This window comes from Dendrobates tinctorius, unplaced genomic scaffold, assembly GCF_039654945.1.
Source record: "Dendrobates tinctorius isolate UK_male_01 unplaced genomic scaffold, ASM3965494v1 ptg000008l, whole genome shotgun sequence".
NCBI lineage: Eukaryota > Metazoa > Chordata > Amphibia > Anura > Dendrobatidae > Dendrobates > Dendrobates tinctorius.
The window spans coordinates 41,819,142-41,840,352 of NW_027361676.1; the positions used below are offsets into that span (position 1 = coordinate 41,819,142).

General features: G+C 49.5%; 1 protein-coding gene across 3 annotated transcripts in view; it reads right to left on the bottom strand.

Annotated features, from left to right (window-relative positions):
• The window catches only part of NEK1 (NIMA related kinase 1), a 214,901-nt gene that overhangs the window by 72,273 nt on the left and 121,417 nt on the right, over positions 1-21,211 (bottom strand). For all 3 annotated transcript variants that reach the window (XM_073577224.1, XM_073577228.1, XM_073577219.1), the window contains 3 exons: positions 18,612-18,755; positions 17,524-17,715; positions 16,175-16,372 (listed from right to left, as the gene is read on the bottom strand). In XM_073577224.1, the coding sequence (XP_073433325.1) occupies positions 16,175-16,372; positions 17,524-17,715; positions 18,612-18,755 (534 nt within the window). The remainder of the gene's footprint in view (positions 1-16,174; positions 16,373-17,523; positions 17,716-18,611; positions 18,756-21,211) is intronic.

Here is a 21,211-nt window from a genome sequence, read left to right on the forward strand (position 1 = left end):
TTTCTCTTTAAATAAGCCCCCCTTTCCAATCTGATGACATTATTTAGTTTATTTTTAAGCTCTGACAATGTTGGTGGCATAGGATCCAACCAATGATATGCAAGTATCTTTCTTGCCTGATACAGGATACGTGCTACCCCCAGGGCCACTGCAGAGTCCGGGTCAACCCCCTCCTCCCACAAATTCAACAAACATAGACGAGGTGACGGTCGTATTGTAATATGGTATACCTGGGCTATGAGTCCCAGGGTCTGCCTCCAGAAATCCCCAATGTGCCCGCACTCCCACATAACATGCATCAAGTGGGCATCATCCTGCCCACACCTAACACATTGTGTATTGGGCCTAAGTCCCATTTTAAATAATAAGCTGGGTGTTTTATATACCCTGTGAATGAGATATATTTGCGAAAGCTGCTGGCACTCAGAAACCGCCATTTTAGGGACCTGTTCTAGAATATCGGACCACTGGTCCTCCGTCAGGGGGCCAACGTCCCGTTCCCACTTATTCTTAGCAGCAGTCAGTGGATATGTCTCCAGATGGGCAGGCAATAATCTTTTATATAATTCAGAGATAAGTCCCCTAGAAGACTCAGATGTAAGTAGCATATGTAGTGTTTGATTATGTGTCACTATCACCGGATTTGTCCTTCTCTGTTTTTCCAATGCATGTCTTAGCTGTAAGTACTGATAAAAGAAGACGTGCGGGAGGTGAAATTCTGTTCTCAATTGTTCAAAACTCTTAAGAGTATTATTTTGCAAAATTTGTGACACCAGATAAATCCCTTTATCTTCCCATCTTCCGAACCCCACCAGCTTTTTGATCTCTTGCAAATCCGGATTTCGCCACAATGGCCACAATTCCGTAGGCCCATTTATCTTCAAAAGAGACTTACCCCTATCCCACACCTTGAAAATCATAGCCAACGTGGGGTATCGTGCCCCATTTATCTGCCGTCTTCCCACCTCCAACCGGCACCCTGGATATTTCCATACCGATCCTTCCCTCACAATATCACCACCATTGTCACACGCCCCGTCTCTACCCCAACCCTTAAGATGTTGCATCTGGGAGGCTATAAAGTATATGAATGGGTTTGGCACCGCCAATCCTCCCTCCTCCTTCCCTCGCTGCAGTATCTCCAAGCGAATCCTAGCCTGTTTTTTCTTCCAAATTAATTCCCGGAATAATGTATTTATTTTTGCAAAAAAGTCCCTACAGATCCACACCGGAGAATTATGTATCAAATATAATAATTGTGGCATCATTACCATTTTGATTAAGTTAGATCTACCAATATTCGACAACGGCAGGCAAAGACCCTGAGGGTATTGGTGGAGTCCATAGAGACACCACAGCTGCATTTCTACGCTGAGAACATAAACCACGCCCAGAATGCACTCCCAGGATAATTTGCATGTGGCTTCAAAGCTCTAATTCTCAGCCATGGGACATTGGATTACTAGAATACTGGTGAGATTAATATTGATGCTCTTTGGCTTATTCAGCCACATCAGTGTTATGGAAATATATATGTATATGTATTTCATCTAGATCTCACTTGCCTGCTATAGGCTATATACTGCTATATAATCCATATACTCATGTATTCTTATATAGCCATATGCACACAGATACATATTTACAGTTTGAACTCTATAACTAGTTGGTGGAAATGACCTCCTGCCCCCCCATGAGAGAGTCTGGGGAGCTGATGTGATCTCATGATAGCATTGTCTTGTGACATTTGTCCCAGACACACAGAAGAGGAAGTTAGGCCAGATGGTCCAAGCCGATATTGGAGTCTTGCTGACATTTGAATACAAGGGGCAGTATATCATCTGATTCTTAAGTCACCTTAGGTCGGACGCCCATATATGTTCATGTATTTAAACTGACCAATTAGATAAGAAGTTCAGCCTTTATGTTAATGAGTAACCACTCCTTTCTGTACAACTGATAAAACCAAGTATATTCAATAAAACCAGCAGAGTTTTGCTGGAAGGTATTGCTGCTAACCAGGTGTGGCGTCTTTCCTTCCTTGAGAGCTCAATAAGACTCTGTCTAATTAGGACAGGCCACAGCACGCACAAGGGTATATCTACCTAATCAATCAAATTTCCATGTCATCAGTAGTGTCAGCAGGAAAATCATCTTACATAATGAAGATTTTTCCTACCCCAAGATATTCTGGGTAACAGCCAGGGATCTTTTTTTACTTAACTTCTCTAAAAAACTAAATGTTTTCCAATGTGGGCAAATCTATTATAATAAAATAAGTATACCGCTATTAAGTTTTGAAATGATCTCTTCTATAACAGTTGGAAAAGTTGATAATCAAGTGTTTTGATGGCAACCATAAAAGCTAAAAACTTCGCCACCTCTTTGTCTACAATGTTCATTCAATGGGTTTTTGGTCTCCTCCTAAAAAAGACAAGAAAAGAAATAGGCTCTACTCACTTTCCCCAGGTCCAGCACTAAGTCTCTGCCGCTGCTATCTTCTGTTTATTTACTGCACTGGTGACATCATGTCGACAGTGCTGTAGCCAATCAGAAGCTCAGCACGAATTCATGCAGAGAGATGCCAGGAGCCGCTGAGCTCAGTGATTGGCAGCAGCGCTGTCAGCGTGATGTCAGCGCTGCAGAAACTAACAGATCGGCAGCAGCAGAAACTTAGTGCTGAACCTGGGGAAAGTGAGTAAAGCGCAATTTCTGCAGCTCGGTGACAGGGGTTTTCAGAAATCAACCTTATTATGTATATTACATTTTATACACTAATTACAAAAAACATGGATTTTTGTGAGTACTCACCGTAAAATCCTTTTCTCCGAGACGCTCATTGGGGGACACAGATACTGTGGGTGTATGCTTCTGCCACTAGGAGGCTGACACTAAGTGAAAAAAAGAGGTTAGCTCCTCCTCCGCAGTATACACCCTCGCCCCTATTGCGGGCGGAAATCAGTTTGGTGCCAAAGCAGTAGGAGGACAACAAATCAGCCTTAATACAGGTACAACATGTCCAAAGGAAAACACCACCCTTATATCAAATAAGTAAACACATATTCATTTAAACAAGAGCCAAATGGCTAATAGGGTGGGTGCTGTGTCCCCCAATGAGCGTCTCGGAGAAAAGGATTTTACGGTGAGTACTCACAAAAATCCATGTTTCTCCTTCGCCTCATTGGGGGGACACAGATACTGTGGGACGTCCTAAAGCAGTCCCTGGGTGGGAGATTGACTCACCGATCCAAGCTACATGCACCTCCTGATTAAAGGTGCGCCAATGTTGCTTGGAGAATCCTTCTACCCAGGCTTGCATCCGCCGAGGCCTGAGCCTGGATATTATGTTTGGCAAATATGTGCAGGCTGGACCAGGTTGCTGCCTTGCAAACCTGTTCCGTCGAAGCCTGATGCCGAAGCGCCCAAGAGGCGCCCACCGCCCGGGTAGCGTGCGCTCTGATCCCTGCTGGAATCGGCGTGCCTCTAATGCAGTAGGACTCCTGAATAGTCAAACGAATCCATCTGGCTATGACTTTGAGGCAGCGAGTCCCTTCCTGCGTTCTTCAGGGAGCACGAACAGCGTGTCCGTCTGAGTAAAGGGTGCCGTCCGCGACACGTACCTCCGGAGGGCTCTTACCAGGTCTAACGTGTGAAGAGCCTTCTTCCACACGGTGCACCGGTGCTGGACAAAATGAAGGCAAAACAACATCTTCATTATTGTGAAAAAGAGGACACGACCTTCGGCAGAAAAGGAGGGGCTGGTCTGAGGACCACCTTATACCTATGGAAAGTGAGGAACAGAGCTCGGCAGGATAGAGCCGCCAGCTCTGAAACCCGCCTGATGGAAGTGATGGCCACTAAGGGAACAACTTTCCAGGAAAGGTACCTCAAAGCGATATCCTGAAGCGGTTCCAATGGAGCTTCCTGCAGAACACTTAGGACCATGTTAAGAACCCAGGCGTCCATCGGCGCCATATAGGGAGGTATCAAGTGGGACACTCCCCGGATGAAAAATTTTCACCTGCAAATTGGTAGCAACCCTGCACTGGAACAGGACGGATAAGGCCGACATTTGTCTCCTGCGGAAACCTGGGGCAAAGCCCAAGTCTAATGCTGTACCGACTGAGCTATCTGGGCTCTCTGAGCCCGACTGGAGAAAAACCAAGATGCTGGAGATCGAGAATCTTAGCGGAGAAACACCGCGGCCTCGACATCAAGCAAAGAACACCTTCCAGGTGTGGTGGTAAATTCATGCTGAAGCAGGCCTCCGGGCGCTAATCGTTGTAGCGACCACCTTGCTCCCGAACCCTGCCTGGGTTAGAATCCAAGATTCAACGGCCCTGCCGTCAAACACAGGATTCCTGAGTTCGGGTGGCAAATTAGCCCTTGAGACTGTAGATCTGGGCGCTCTAGCAGACGCCCAGGAACATCGGCGAGCAGCTGCCTTAGATCTGCGTACCACGCTCGACGGGGGCCAGTCTGGGGCCAGCAGAATCGCCCCCCTTCCGTCTTGATCCCTTTGTTGACTCTCGGGAGTAGTGGCAGTGGGGGAAATAGATATGGGAGGCGAAACTGGTTCCATGGCAGAACCAACGCGTCCACCGCGAATACCTGCGGGTCCCTGGCCCGAGCGACATATGTGGGCACCTTGGCATTCACTCTGGAAGCCGTCAGGTCCACATCCGGAGCTCCCCACAGTTGACAAATCTGTTGAAGAACTTCGGGATGTAGAGACCACTCTCCAGATGCAAGACCCTGCCGGCTGAGGAAGTCTGCCGCCCAATTTTCCACGCCCGGGATGTGGACAGCTGAAATCACCGAGTGGTTTGCTTTGGCCCACTGAAGAACGTGCTCCACCTCGCACATGGTTGTTCTGCTGCGGGTGCCCCCCCTGACAAATTATGTAAACCACCGCCGTGGCGATGTCCGATGGAATCCAGACGGGGCAGCCTGCTAGAAAGTGATGAAACTTCTGCAGAGCCAGCCGAATTGCTCGTATCCCCAATAAGTTGATCGGGAGGCGTGCCTCCTGTGGCGACCACCGTTTCTGGGTTGTGTGGTGGTGAAACACCGCTCCCCAACCGAGGAGACTGACGTCGATTGTCATTATCAGCCCATGACATGGGGGGAAAGGTTTCCCCTAGGCCAGAGAGGAACTGGTTATCCACCATCCGAGCGACTGCCGGACTTGAGAGGACAGTTTGCACTGCCGATCGAGCGTGAAAGGATTCTTGTCCCAGGCTGACACGAGGCGTGCTGCAGGGGGTGAAGGATGGAACTGGACGAAAGGTATCGCTTCGATTGCTGCCACCATTTTCCCTAGGATCCTTATCGCGGATCGGATGGTATGAGGGACTGGTTGGCGTAGTGTCCGGACTCCCTGCCGGAGACTAGCGCCCTTTCCTGAGGGAGAATTATGAACCTTCAGCAGTGTCGAAGATCATTCCTAGGAAGGAGATCCTCTGAGCTGGCACAAGGGATGATTTCTTTGCATTGACCAACCATCTAAGCGGCAAGAGTATCTAGCGTGATGTTGACACCTTTGTCACATGCCCGTATTGACGGGCCCTTGACCAAGAGGTCGTCCAGATAAGGCAAGACGACTATGCCTCAAGAATGCAGTGTGGCCAGAGGCGTATCTAGACTTTCTGGCACCCGGGGCAAGAATTCGGTTCGGCGCCCCCGCCCAAGTACATATGCGACTTGAACACTTAGCCATGTACCTGCGAGCTGCTCCTCCTAATGCTCTCAATGTTTAGTAAAAAACTGAGAGAAGCAGGAATAGAAGCTCCTTGTCACAGGACCATACCTATGAAAATCGCATATGAGTGAAGTGTCCATGTGATGACTACGGCAACCTGCAGAGCTGAATCCTGACATTGCAGCTTCTGAATTCTCACAACAAATGCACTGCACACTTTTAGGATTCTCCCTTGCTGATGTACCGTCATGTCAGCACAAGTATGTGATTTATATACTTCTGGCCACATTCCGACTAGACGTGCCCGGCCTCGCTCCGTTCATTTTCATTGAGTGAGGCCACACACGTCTAGTCAGCATGTGACCGAATGTATGTAAATTACCGGCACGAGAGAATCCTAAAAGCGTGCAGTGAGCACTGTGAGAATTCAGAAGTCTGCAGTCACATAGAATGACTGCAGACTCAGCACAAACCTGGAGAACCCCTATAATGTTCCTAACAAATAAAAACATGAGAACAAGTCAGTATCACAAATAACATTTACATCCAAGTACCTTATAGATGACGTCGTCTCTGCAGTCAGTCACCTTTTCTTCTAGACCCCATGATGAGTTTTCTCATCCACATCTCGTCTCTGTAGAAGTCCATCTTCTCCGGTCTTCTGCAGCAAATCTCCACATGACGCCCTTAAAGATAGAAGTGTCATTATAATGCTCCTAAATAAAAATGTCTGCAATATACTGTTGCCTCACACTATTCCCCTTTAGCATCCCTCCCTGTTCACTATACTGTCTCCTCATATATTTACCCCCTCACTCTCTATACGGTCTGCTCACACATATCCCTGACTCCCCATACTGTGTCCACTTACATTAACCCATTCGCTCCCCATACTGTCTGCACCAATCCCCCATACTGTTTCCTCATACATACTCTTTATTTTGTGTCCTCAAATCTCCCCACACATTAAATCCCCCCATCCCCAATCCCCCACATACATTAAGTACCCCCATCCCCATTCCAAATCCCCCCACACATTAACCCAATCTCCACTCATTAACCCCCATCAGCACTCCAAATACCCCCACACATTAACCCCAACCCCACTCATTAACGCCCCCATACATTAACCCCCCGCACACATTAACCCAATCCCCACTCATTAACCCCATCACATTATATTACCCCCATCTCCACTCCAAATCCCCCCACACATTAACCCCATGGCATCCCCACTCATTAACCCCGACACACATTAACCCCCATCCCCACTCTAAATACCCCCACACATTAACCGCCATCCCCTCTACAAATCCCCCCCATCTCCACTCATTAACTCCCCCTCATCTCCCATCTTCGGTGGTTCTTCAGCTTCACAGAGGAGCACACTTACCACCAGCGTTTGCTTTGGGCGCCGGGGAGTGACGTCAGCAGCGTGATCACATGACCTGATCACGCTGCTGACGTCGCTCTGGCCCGGCGGTCAGAGCTTCAATAGTACTGGCGTCTGTATAGACGCCAGTACAATTGCTCCCTGGGAGCCGGCACGGCCTCCTTCTCTGCGCCGGCTGTCAGCTTGACAGCTGACACAGAGAACCGCCGACTCCCAGGCCAGGGGGCGGCAGAACGCAGCCGCCAGGGAGGACCCTGCATTAGGCGGCCCAACTGCGCCCCCCTGCTGGCTGCGCCCGGGGCAACGGCCCCGGCTGCCCCCCCCTAGATACGCCACTGAGTGTGGCCCTGACAATTGCCATAACTTTTGTGAACACTCTGGGAGCCGTGGCTAGCCCGTAGGGTAGCGCTACGAACTGAAAATGCTGAACGCTGATGGCAAAGCGTAGCTGCCTCTGATGAGGAGGAAAAAATGGGAATATGCAGAAATGCGTCCTGGCTGTCAATTGGGCCAAGTATTCTCACTGCTCCATGACCGCTATGACTGAACGGAGACTCCATCCGGAAATGTCTGATCCTGATGAATTTGTTCAGAAGCTTTAGGTCCAAAAACAGGCCTGACAGACCCGTCCTTTTTGGGAACCGCAAAAAGGTTGGAATAAAACCCCTAAGCTCTTCCGTCTTCCGGCACTGGAACAATGACTCCGTTGTGCAGGAGCGACTTGATGGCTCCCAATAGAGCCCTTACCTGGGTATCCACCCTGGGAAGCCGGGAAAGAAAAAAACATCTTGGAGGGTATCTGACAAATTCTATTCTGTAACCTGAGGACACCAATTATTTTACCCATGCGTCATGAGCGATGTTAGCCCAGACGTGGTGAAAACAGAGTAGGCGGCCGCCCACTTTGCTGGTGTCGTCTGGTAAAGACCTCGAGTCATTTGGCCGATGATCCTTAGGATCTGGGTCCCCTCGATCTGGCCTGTTGAGCACGCATTCTCCCCAATGGGTTAGCTCTATATGATCTGCCGCTCCCTATCCTGATTGGGGCGGCCTGAGGTGGCGGAATTGGGCCCCGTAGTCCACCCGGAGTCTTTTAACGCATGATCCCGGACCGGTCTCCTATTCGGGTCCCGGACCAGGCTCAGGCTGCTTAGCGGCCGCCACCTGACCAATGCCGTCACGCCCGGCCTAGAATGGCCAGTGGCACTGCGAGAGGCCCGAAAACGTGCTTGAACCGGGTGCCGAAAAAACGATTTAACCTTCTGTTGAGGGAGAAACCCACTCTTTCCTCCTGTGGAGTCGGAGATAAGTTGATCCAAAAATAGGCGGCCGCACTGATAAGGCAGGGAAGTCAAGGACTTCTTGGAAGTAGAATCGGCCCGCCATGTCCTCAACCGTAGGGCTCTTCAGATAGAGATTGCATTAGCGGCAGCAAGTGTTGAACAATTGGCCGCATCCAAAGACGCATTCAATACATAATCTCCGGCTATCGTCATCTGACATGTGACCTCCGAGATCTCTGCAGGTAGATCCTGCTCCTGCGCGACCTTGTTTAATGTTTCTGACTATGATATCATAGCCTTGGCTACCCAAGTTGCTGCGAACGAGGGAGCGAGTGCAGACCCTGACGCCTCATATACTGAACGAGCTAGGCTCTCAATAAGGCAGTCCGTGGGATCTTTAATCGAGGAAACACTAGGTACAGATAACAGGGTCTTCGTGGCCAGGCGTGAAACCGGAGGATCCACTATCGGGGATTCCATCCATTGTTTACGGAGGTCCGGAGCAAACGGATAACGCGTTTCGAGTGCCCTTTAACCCAAGAAAAATGCCATTTTGGACGTTCTCTGTGCCGCTGCACTATGTCATCAGGGTGAGAGGAAAAAATTCTGTGCGGCCGCTTTACTCGTTTACATGCCACTTTATGCCCCGTAGCCGCTGCGGTATCATCCTCAATCCCCAGGGTCTGATTGATGGCTTCTATGAGGCTGTCCACTGTTTCACGTGACTCTGGAGTGTCCAGGTCAATGGGCTCGTCTGAGTCGCAATCTGAGGTCTGCTCGCTATCAACCACTGGTGACGGGGAGCGAGAAGCAGATCTTACCGATGCCGAAGGCACCGGATGGACTGGGCGACACCGTGTGGATTCTTTTCCCCCGGGTCTGCCTGGAGTGAGGGGGGCCCCTGCAGGCCGGAGGCTCCTGTGAGGTGGAGGTTCCCTCTAAAGGCGGCGAGACACTGTCCCTGCCCCTATCTGGGGCTTGAAGGGATTCTATTGCTCTCGCAAGCGATGCCATGTACTGTGACAGTGATCGGCCCCACTCCGGGGGATTTGACACATCGGTCGCGGTCGCAGGGGAGGGCTCCTGAGCACGTTTGGATTCGCAGGCTTCGCATAAATGCTTGCTCTGTGCCCGCGGAAACGCAGCACGACAAGAGATGCATGCCGCGTAAAAGAACGTGTGCGTCTTTGCTTTTTTCGGACATGCTGTATCTGTCCGCTGCTGGGGAAATGAGGAAGAGGTAGCCCCTCGTTTTTCCCTATAGCGTGGCCTCTCGGGCAGCACTTAACCCAGTCCTGCGCCCCCCGACCTGGATGCTTCCTTTAAATCGCGCGCCGACATCTGTGGCGCGCACCAGCCTGTAAAATCGCTCTAGGGGCGGTACTCCCACTTTGCGGCCTACCCTGTGCTCCGAAGCCGGGGCCTCGATTTTTACCACCGCCGAGTGCGGGGCGGGCTGCTGGAAATGGCACGCGGCCCCGAGGGCGGAACTTCCGGCCGCGGCCTAGCTCCGGCCGAAGCCGCGGCCTCAATTTTTCCCCTACCCGACTGGGGGGGCGCCGTACCAAAAGTGGCGCTACTGACTGGCGCAGCGTTCCTGTCCGGATCCAGCCCCTCTCTTGAATGGCTAGTGGACGCCGCGAGGCGCTGCGGCTGTGGGCTCCAGCCCGAAATCTTCGCAGGAGCCCTCCCCGACCCTCTCCTCACCGATGATCCTCTTCAGCCTGAGCGCAGGTATGTGAGGGGGTCTTTGATAAAAAATAGGACGGTGCAGGCACCCTAGCTCCATCTAACCCCTTCAGGGGGTGAGGAGAGGGACTGTCCGCCACCTTGCAGCACCGCCGTCTAGCGTTGGTGGAGCAGTGGGGGCCGCACAGACTAGTCTTGTGCCTCTGTGCAAGCCCATGGTTTCAATACCTAGGGGTGGACAGGGCTAAGTCCGGCATAATGTCCCACGTCGCGGGAAAGGATATGTGGAGGGATACTCGCACGTGCTCGCCCGTTGATGGTTTGGGGAAATCGGATCCTTTCAATAGGATGCGTTGCCCCTGTCTCATCTTCATAAAATAACAAACAAAAATAGAAGTCTAGGGAAAAGTCCCAGATATGTCCCTCGGTGCGGGAAAGTAGACGCGGAGACGATACTCAACGCGTGCTCGCCCGTTGATGGTTTGGGGAGATCGGACCCTTTCAATAGGATCCGTCGCCCCTGTCTCATCTTCATAGTAAACTAGAAAAAAAATAGTCTGGAGAGATCCAGACTGTGTGTGCCTCCATAGGACACTAAGCAAAAAAACTGATTTCCGCCCGCAATAGGGGCGAGGGTGTATACTGCGGAGGAGGAGCTAACCTCTTTTTTTCACTTAGTGTCAGCCTCCTAGCGGCAGAAGCATACACCCACAGTATCTGTGTCCCCCAATGAGGCGAAGGAGAAAATACTGAACTGCTTGGTAAAGAAGAGAAAACTGATGATGTCTATTAATATTTCTGCCCTCCTCCTTCATTACCTTTCTACCCAGAGGAGCCCTGGCGCTATGAATGGCATCACGCCCGGTCCCGCTGGCACAGCATTGTCAGAGTCTTTAGAAGTCAGTCTATGGATAAAGTGGCTAACCACTCCGGCCACCCAGTGCCTCTCAATACAAGCAGCTTGATATATTCTAAAGCCCTGGATTAACCCTTCAGGCAGGAGTCATAGAAGAATTCAAGGCAACACTGATGGTTGGCTTTGCTTCCTGACAGCTTGACATGGTAATGGCCAAATCTATACAAAAAGCAACTGCAAAAACATTTGCACCATAAAACGTCACCCTGACATGTTTGAGCTAAATCAGACGGAAACCTGTGTAATGTCCTTAAAGGTCATTTTCTCTGCTGGGGCGATTACGTCATAGCGGAGCACATCTCATGAGGACGCTTCGCAGGCTGACTTGAAAGGCATCTGGATAAAATTGGACATTATCACTTAAAACATATTGATTCCCTTCTCCTTTGTACACATGGATAAACAAAATGAAGAGCGGACATTAACCAGACCTGGCTCATTACTGGCTTAAAAGGACATTGTATGATATGGTGTGAAAAAGATGAAAAGGGACGAGAACAGAAAGTCCCAAGTGAGCATTAAAGGGGTGAAAAAACACACGAAGGCCTGACACGCCAGTCCCCTGGCAGTCACTTATCTGCATTGCACTTCAGCATGTCCACAGAAAGTGCCATGATAATGGGCATTCATATCACTAGAAAGAAACCCATTATTAGCATGCCATGCATAATGCCATACAGCAGCGGGAAAGTCACAACCGCCCGAGCGGATGATCCGCCGATCATATGAGAAGTCAATGGAAACATTCAGACTGAGGACAGGCGTGTGCAAAGACGCAACCCTACCTACTACTACGGGAATTATTATCAGATAGAAGGATGACAGCATGACGAATATTAGAACGTATGGGGTCTTTGTATGCTACAGATAATAGGCAGCGCGGCAAATCATATGCAAAGTTATTACTTTAAAAATGCTGGTTACATATGTATATATCAATGAATAAATCTGGATTAGAAAGATTGTAGGATAAAGAATATGGAAGCCCCCATACGTGGCGTTGGTCAGGAAGGGACACTACTGTACACCGGGCATCCTGCTCAATGGCAGCTTTCCTACAGGTTTATTCCTGCAGTCCTTGAGAATGCAGCATGTTCCTCTAGGAAGATCTCTACCCTGGCCTTAAAAGCCCCGTCACACATAGCGATCTCGCTAGCGAGATCACTGCTGAGTCACAATTTTTGTGACACAACAGCGATCTTACTAGCGAGATCGCTGTGTGTGACAGCGATCAGCGACTGGCCCCCCTGCCGGTATTGCTGATCGCTGCAGGAAAGGCCAGGACTTTTTTTTTGGTCGCTGGTCTCCCGCTGGCCACCACGCATCGCTGCGTGTGACAGGCGGGAGACCAGTGATCTGGTGGTAACTAATGTACGACGTGCGTCCCTTAGATACCCGATGTGTACGTTAGCTACCAGCGCGCTGATGCAGGGAGCTGGTAATTAACGTACACAACGGGTATCTAGGGACGCACGTCCCTTGGATACCCGATGTGTACGTTAGTTACCAGCTTCCTGCATCAGCGTGCTGGTTTTAACGTGCACAGCGACGCTGTGAAGCTGGTGAAGCTGTCTGTTTGACAGCTCACCAGCGATCACATAGCGATTCACCAGCGATCCTGACACATTGATATCGTTGTCAAGATCGCTGGTGAGTCGCTATGTGTGACTCCAGCTTTAGGGTACTTCACACATAGCGAGATAGTTAGCGAGATCGCTGAAACGTCACAGGTTTTGTGACACAACAGCGACCTCGCTACGTGTGACACATAGCGACGACCGGGCCCCCGCTGCGATATTGCTGATCGTGCTCGAATGTCCTAGACCATTTTTTGATCGTTGGTGTCCCGCTGGCCAGCATGCATCGCTGTGTTTGACACCATAAAAACGACGAGCGACCTCGTTGACGACGCAGAGGTCAGGCGGGAGCCGTCCGAATAGCTGCTGTGTGACAAGGTCCCAACGACCGCCGAGGTCGTTATATGGATCGCCGTATCATTGCTGTGTCTTTGAGTAGATCAGCCTGTTTGGCAGCTTACTAGCGACCATGTAGCGACGTACCAGCGATCCTTACCAGGTCGTATCGTTGTCGGGATCGCTGGTGCGTCACTTCGTGTAACGGGACCCTTACACCTTAGATAAGTGTCATCAATTTCAGACGAGGATTTAATGTGTATGTTGACCTAACCATTATCCGCTACCAGGAAAAAGAACAACAAGCCTAAGCCTGAGATCTCTGCATCAGAGGAGAAGACCATGCGTGTTTATGGAGGAGCCTCCACACATAGCTGTTGTCCATGGAGAAAATCCATCTGCTCACTGCTATATAAAGTGTATGGCTGGCGTATAGGGACCGTCCGATGTCTAAAATATCCCTGCATCTTCAAATCAACCCCCGAAATAGGAAGTCATCAGGGAGTGGTGGTGATAAAAGCAGGAGGAGTGACCGCAGCGCCATTCCCTGTTAATGGTCCATTTCAGGACAGTAACAGAAGTTTTGGGGATGCACTTCATCACTTTTCATTGCTTTCACTGCTACTGATTTAACAAGTCATCAGAGGGCAGTGTTGAAAAAGCTGTGGTACATGAACGCAACGCCATTCCATAATGACGTCCTACTTCAAAGCGGGTGATCAAAGCTGCGGGAAGTGACTGCAGGGCCATCTTCTTGATCATGTCGCGTTTAAGACTCCCCAGTGAATTCTGGGACTCGAGTGGAACGTGAAAGGATGGAAAGTAAGAGAGATATAGGGATTGCAGAAGTGGCTAGGGGTTAAAAAGAGACATTTTGTGTGTCGGACAACCCCTTTAAAGGGGATCTGTCACCGCATTTTAGCCCTATCACTGCAGCCACCGCCATCAGGGGCTTATCTACAGCATTCTTTAATGCTGTAGATAAGCCCCCGATGTAACCTGAAAGATAAGAAAAAAAGAGTTATATTATACTCACCCCGGCGTCCGGTTTGGTTCGATGGGTGTCGCCGTCCGGTCCAGCGCCTCCCATCTTCAATGATGTCCTCCTCCTTGCTTCTCCCTTGGCTCCTGCACAGGCGTACTTTATTTGCCCTGTTGAGGGCAGAGCAGAGTACTGCAGTGCGCAGGCACCGGACCCCTCTGACCTTTCCCGGCGCCTGCGCACTGCAGTACTTTACTCTGCCCTCAACAGGGCAGATAAAGTATGCCTGCGCAGGAGCCGAGGGAGAAGCAAAGAGGAGGACATCATCGTATGAAGATGGGAGGCGCCGGACCGGACCGTGACACTCACCGCACCTGACCCCGCCCACCCCCCGGTGAGCATAATCTAACGTGTTATTATTATCTTTCAGGGTACATTGGGGGCTTATCTACAGCAATACAGAATGCTGTAGATAAGCCCCTGATGGCTGTGGCCTTATAGGGCTAAAATGGGGTGACAGATTCCCTTTAAAGCTACACTAACAAGTGTTTCTGGTTAGGCCTGTTTCACACATCCGGTTTTTAGCTCAGTTGAAATCCGCCAAAATGGCAAAAAACGGATCCGTTGTCGGATTGAAACAAACGGGTGTCACCGCCAGGGCTGTGGAGTCGGTAAGCCAAACCTGCGACTCCGACTCCTCAATTTCCCTTAGGCCGGTTTCACATTAGCGCTTTTTAAGCGAACTTTTCGGATTTTGGCGCGCACGGCGCACCGTCAAAAGTGCGCAGCGCAGGTCAAAGCGCAACTAGCGCACGGCCTGCGCACGATCTGCGCACCCTATGCTAAAGATAGGGTGCGCCGATCGCAGGCGCCGCTGTCCGCTAGTAGGCGGCGCTACAAGCAAGGGGCGGGCACGCCGGGCAGAGAGCCGGCTCGGGGGCGGAGCTACCCCCGGCCGTGCGCTTAAAAAGCGCTAATGTGAAACCGGCCTTACACCGACTCCGACTCCAACTCCGACTCCACGACTCCGACTCCCACACATATTGCTTATATTTAAGTGAAAAATTTATTGTAGTACAATGTGAACCTCAGACATTTAATCATTTTTATGATCCAATAATCAAGATATTTAGATAGAACAGAATATATATTGGTGTACTACCCGGTTTTCATTCTTTTTGGTACAGATACGATATGGATAGACAGATATGGATAAATGGATATATAGATAGCAAAAGCAGATTGGAAATCTGCTCTATTGAAAACATTATCTATGAGCTCAAAAACCTTTCAGGTGATGCAGTTTTTTTAAAAAGATGATCAGCTTTTGCAGCTGAAAAACGTATCCTCAAAAAACACAGGAAAAATGCTGTGTGTGAATGTAGCCTTAGATCAGGAATATAACAGCCATTTATAGGACATTTCATAACTTTCCCAAACTCCTATGAAAAAATATTCAGCACATCCTGCATTGAACTACTGTACCCAATTTATTATATATTTTAGTAGTCGGAGTCGGTCCATTTTATACCGACTCCAACTCCGACTCCGACTCCACCAAAATGAGCACTGACTCCGACTCCGACTCCACAGCCCTGGTCACCGCACCGTTATTTTGACGGATCCGGATAAGGGAGAAATTTAAAGGAAACCGTGCCTGGAAAAGGAGAGAAAGAGAGAGAGAGAGAGAGAGAGAAAGAGAGAAAGAGAGAGAGAGAAAAAGAGAGAGAGAGAGAGAGAGAGAGAGAAAGAGAGAGAGAGAAAAAGAGAGAGAGAAAGAGAAAAAGAGAGAGAAGGAGAAAAATAGAGAGAAAGAGAGAGAGAAAGGAAAAGAGAAAAAGAGAGAGAGAAAGGGAGAGAGAAAGAGAAAGAGAGAGAGAGAAAAAGAGAGAGAGAAAAAGAGAGAGATGATTTTTCAGCCGCCAGAACAGAGTTAGGGTTAAATTTCCGGCTGAGTGAATTCCTCCGGGCATGCGCACTGTAAAATGTGGATCCGGCCGGCCAAAAAAATGTTTCATTGTCCGTCCGGGCAAGTCGGCAGACGCCAAAATTTTGGCGGATCCGTATAAAAACGGATCCAACGGATGACCATCCGTCAAGATCCGCCGGTAATGCAACTCAATGGAGAAAAAAACGGATCCGCCAAAAAAAATGGCGGATCCGTTTTTTTTGCAAAACGGCGGATTTTGACTGATGGTGACAGACGGATGTCTGAAAGAGGCCTTAGACGTTATTTTCAAAGGATAAGATAAAATACAAGTGATTAAATAGAAAACAAGACAAAAATGGCCGCTTACCACATGATCGGTCCTCAACGTGGTGAGAATCAGAGACCGGATCAACCTGCTCCTGAATGGGAGCAAGACACCCTTCCGGTTTGGATGCAACTGATCCTTCCAATAGGTCCACAATAATAGGAGATCTTTCATCTGTCTCTTCATCCTGAGTTGGGGTCTGTGATGAACGATCTCCATCACTGAGGACATGGAGCTCACCTGTAAAACAAGTCAACATGTTGCCACATTTTTGCAATGGAAAAAATTATTTAAAATCTTATAGAGCAAGAGAGCAAATGAGCAAGGACAGAATAGGCGCGAGGGCAACATACGTCTATGAGAAAAGAATAAAAAGAAATGGCAGCATATCTGTACCAAAGGAGCCTGGTAGTAAAGTAATACATACTAGTCTAGATGTAAGCACTACTGGGCAGCTTTAGCCACCGGTATGGAAAGGGGCGTTAATGTATTTATTTTTGATCAACCATTTTTCTTACATTGTAAGACTATGTTCACCTTGCTTCTCCGACATATAGCGGAGAAGGAAGCCTCAAGCATATATCACTGTATAAGCTTACAGCATACATCAGCCATGAGTGCCCATTGCTATATATTGGTATTTCTTAAGTGTTCAACCAAATACAAAAACCTAGAAGGTTAATCTTTCCTAAAAAGTACATAAAAAGGTACGCTCATGCCTGTAAGTAGCAGTCCCCGGCTTACCGGAAAGACCCTGGCTGCAGTGTACATGGAGTATAAAATAAAGGTGAGTTTAGAATGGAAGGTGATGAGCATCTACGTATTACACTTCTACAAACACCTACATGTATATTAGGCTGAATTACTAAGGGAGAGAGGACACTCAGCCATGTTTATACCGGTTGCAACTAATGACCAAATTCAAGTAAGCTTGCTCCGGGGGTTATAAAGATTTTCCACTTTATGGAAAGTGGGTCCTAAACGCACTTTCATACCTAAAACAACAACAGAGCAGGTGCTCACACTTTACGTTCCAAAACCGGTAGTTTTGGCCCCAGTGTTTCAGTTAAGGCAATGACCTGACATTGGCACTACCACTGAACTCAGTGATTGACTGCAGCGGTGATGTATGCTGTCAATGTGACATTACCACTGCAACCAAAACTCGAGACCAGAACAGCGGCAGGTCGCTTCAGCTGGACCTGGGGAGACTGAGTACTTGATCGGTTTGCTATTATGGATCTATAAGAGCGTTTGTGGAGTCCACTTACCTTAAAGAAAATTCCATTAATTACAGTTATTTAATTTGCAGAAGTGACAATCCAAGAGCGGTAACCTCTCAATAAAATTCACTGCCATTGCTAGTTCTAGGTTTTTTGTTGTCCACTTACCAACTGGAGCCATTTCTGATTGGGATATCATGGCAACATTCACTGAGGATATGGCTTCTTCCACCACCGGCACATTCTGCATGTCAGGGGAGATTAATGAATCCATATCTGCAGCGAGATCTTTGCATATTTCCTCCTCATGTAGCTGGGTTGTCTCAGTGCTTGTCGCAGTGGTCTTTATATCACCTGGACCTGTGGAATGTACATGAAGATGTACATTCATGACTTCATGGTGGTACAAGCCTTAGTATGGTACGCATGGGACAGAAGAGTGGCCGAATGTGCCTCCTGAGCTCTCGCTGTCCTTTCCTGCTCTGTATGTCATATTTTTCCATGATCACTAATGTGTTGAAAGGAATAAACACATAGTTTAGCAAGAGGATTCACAGGACTCTGGTCCAGCGGCCATGACAGCACTCCATGGCTGTCAGACCAGAGCGCTGGCAAACTTCCCATCACCTGTCGGCATCTTGGCACCACCTTTGGATAATAGGCCCCACAACATGATCAGCAGTCATCACGTCAAAGGGTCTGTTAATGATAAGAAGCACCTTGGAGGCTGGCAAGTATGAGGAACTGATCTGGCAGTCAAGGAGTACCAACATGGCTGCTGCCACTCATTTTGCTCAACTCCAGCTGTCCAGGAGTTTCAAAAATAAAAGTCTGTTTTCTATCACTCATGTAAATGATGACTCGGTTTCAGTGAAGGGAACAGGGCTGAGCTTACAGACCCCTGGATAGGTGTGCTACTTGACAACACTATAAAAAGGGGTTCGCCAAGATACCAAAAGCTGTAGCGAAATAATCACATGCCAAATGTGCCACCAAGGTAGATTTGCTGCGCTCGTGTTCCCTGTCAGTCTTTGGTAACTGTGTAGAAAGATGACATCCCACCCTGCCTAACCTTGGGACCACTTCAGCCAATCAATGATCTCAGCAGGCTCTAGTGCAAGACCGCTGCAGTCAGTGATTACATGCAGCAGTCACGTGGCTTGACAGAGACATCAACCACTAAACAATGTCTGGTAGGATATTTAACAGGTGAATTTACCCACTTTAATGCAGACGATCATGTACGTAATTCTCACCACTGGTGGCTTGCAGAAGTTCCGTCTGGAGTTGGAGCTGTGCTTCCCCCAATATCTTCATAACTGACTCAGCCGGACTCTTCCCCCATTCACGTCTTTGTCTTTCCTCCAAATCCATCTTTATTACTCCACCGACAGTCTTATCTGTATTCGATACATTCGAATAGCAAACAAAAACATGGATTTTTGTGAGTACTCACCGTAAAATCCTTTTCTCCGAGACGCTCATTGGGGGACACAGAGACTGTGGGTGTGTGCTTCTGCCGTCTGGAGGCTGACACTAAGTATACAAAAAAAGAGTTAGCTCCTCCTCCGCCGCATACACCCTCGCCCCCAGACCGGGCGTAACTCAGTTTAGTGCATAAGCAGTAGGAGAACGCGCCTTAAACTCAGGCAAGAAATTATACGTCTGAAAAAGGGACCACCCTGATCCTTACATAAGGATTTGTATAATTCAAAATAAACAGATGCCAACTGGCTAATAGGGTGGGTGCTGTGTCCCCCAATGAGCGTCTCGGAGAAAAGGATTTTACGGTGAGTACTCACAAAAATCCATGTTTCTCCTTCGTCTCATTGGGGGACACAGAGACTGTGGGACGTTCTAAAGCAGTCCCTGGGCGGGATCTTAGCTCACCCAATCCATGCTATTTTGCGCCCCTGATTAGAGGTGCGCAACTGCTGCCTGGAGAATCTTTCTTCCCAGGCTTGCATCCGAGGATGCCTGGGTATATACGTTATAATGTTTGACAAACGTATGCAAACTGGACCAGGTAGCTGCTTTGCACACCTGTTCCGCTGAAGCCTGGTGTCGCAGTGCCCATGAGGCACCCACTGCTCGAGCCGAGTGTGCCCTGATCCCTGCCGGAACCGGCGTGCCACTGATTTGATATGATTCTTGGACTGTCAGACGAACCCATCTGGCCAAAGTCGCTCTGGACGCAGCGAGTCCCTTCCGCCGCCCTTCTGGAATCACGAATAGAGAGTCTGTCTGGCGGAATGGCGCTGTCCTTGTCACATATCTCCTAAGGGCTCTTACCAGATCCAGGGTGTGCAATGCCTTTTCTACCCTATGCACCGGTGCCGGGCAAAACGAGGGTAAGACAATGTCTTCGTTGATATGGAATGCAGAGACAACCTTCGGCAAGAAGGGGGGAGCTGGCCTTAAAACTACTTTATCCTTATAAAAAGTCAGGAACGGCGGTTTACAAGATAAAGCCGCCAGTTCCGAAACCCGCCTAATAGATGTTATCGCTACCAGAAAAACGACCTTCCTGGACAGGTAAGGTAAGGAGACTTCTTGTAACGGTTCGAAGGGAGGTTCCTGAAGGGCCCTGAGCACTAAGTTCAGGTCCCATGATTCCATCGGTGCCTTATAGGGGGGTACTAAATGTGCGACCCCTTGCATAAACGTCCTAACCTGCCAGACCGAAGCGACCTTTCGTTGGAAAAGCACCGACAGGGCCGAGACTTGCGTTCTGAGCGAACTCGGAGCCAATCCCGCGTCCAGCCCTGCCTGCAGAAAAGCCAGTACGTTGGGGATCGAAAAAACCAGAGGAGCCACTCCGCGATCCCTACACCAACGGAAAAACACTTCCCAAGTCCGATGATATACCTTCGCCGAGGAAGGCTTTCGGGCACTCACCATCGTGGCCACCACATCGCGCCTGAATCCTGCCTGCGTTAACAGCCAAGATTCAATGGCCACGCCGTCAAACACAGGGCCCCTAAGTTCGGATGGCAGATCGGCCCCTGGGACAGTAAGTCCGGCCGATCTGGGAGACGCCAGGGTACGTCCACCACTAGTTGAACCAGATCTGCATACCAGGCCCGCCGAGGCCAGTCTGGGGCCAGCAGAATTGCTGGAACCCTCTCTCTCCTTATCTTTCTGATGACTCTTGGAAGCAGAGGTAGCGGGGGGAACAAGTACGGGAGCCGAAACTGGCTCCACGGAAGCACCAGAGCGTCTGCTGCGATTGCCTGCGGGTCGAGGGATCGAGCGACGAATCTTTGAATCTTGGCGTTCTCTCTGGATGCCATAAGGTCCACGTCTGGTGTCCCCCACCGTTGGCAGATCTGTTGAAAAACCTCGGGGTGCAGGGACCACTCCCCTGCCGCGACCCCCTGTCGGCTGAGAAAATCCGCCGCCCAGTTTTCGATTCCCGGAATGTGCACCGCTGAAATTACCACGTGGTTTTTCTCGGCCCAACGCAGTACCAGCCCGACCTCGCGCATGGCTGCCTGGCTGCGCGTGCCCCCCTGATGGTTCACATACGCTACCGCTGTAGCATTGTCCGACTGAACGCGCACCGGCCGGTTTGTCAGCCAACGCTGAAAATGTTGCAGGGCCAATCGTATTGCCCGTATCTCCAGAATGTTGATCGGGAGAATTACCTCCCGAAAGGACCACCGCCCCTGGGCTGTGTGACTCTGGAAAACTGCACCCCAACCCTGCAGGCTTGCATCGGTCGTCACCACCAACCACTGTTCCGGGGGAAAGGGTTTCCCCTGAACCAGAGACGAGTCGCGAGTCCACCACTGGAGTGACCGTCGGACCGGTGGAGACAAACTGCACCGATGATTGAGGGAAAGCAGCCTTCGGT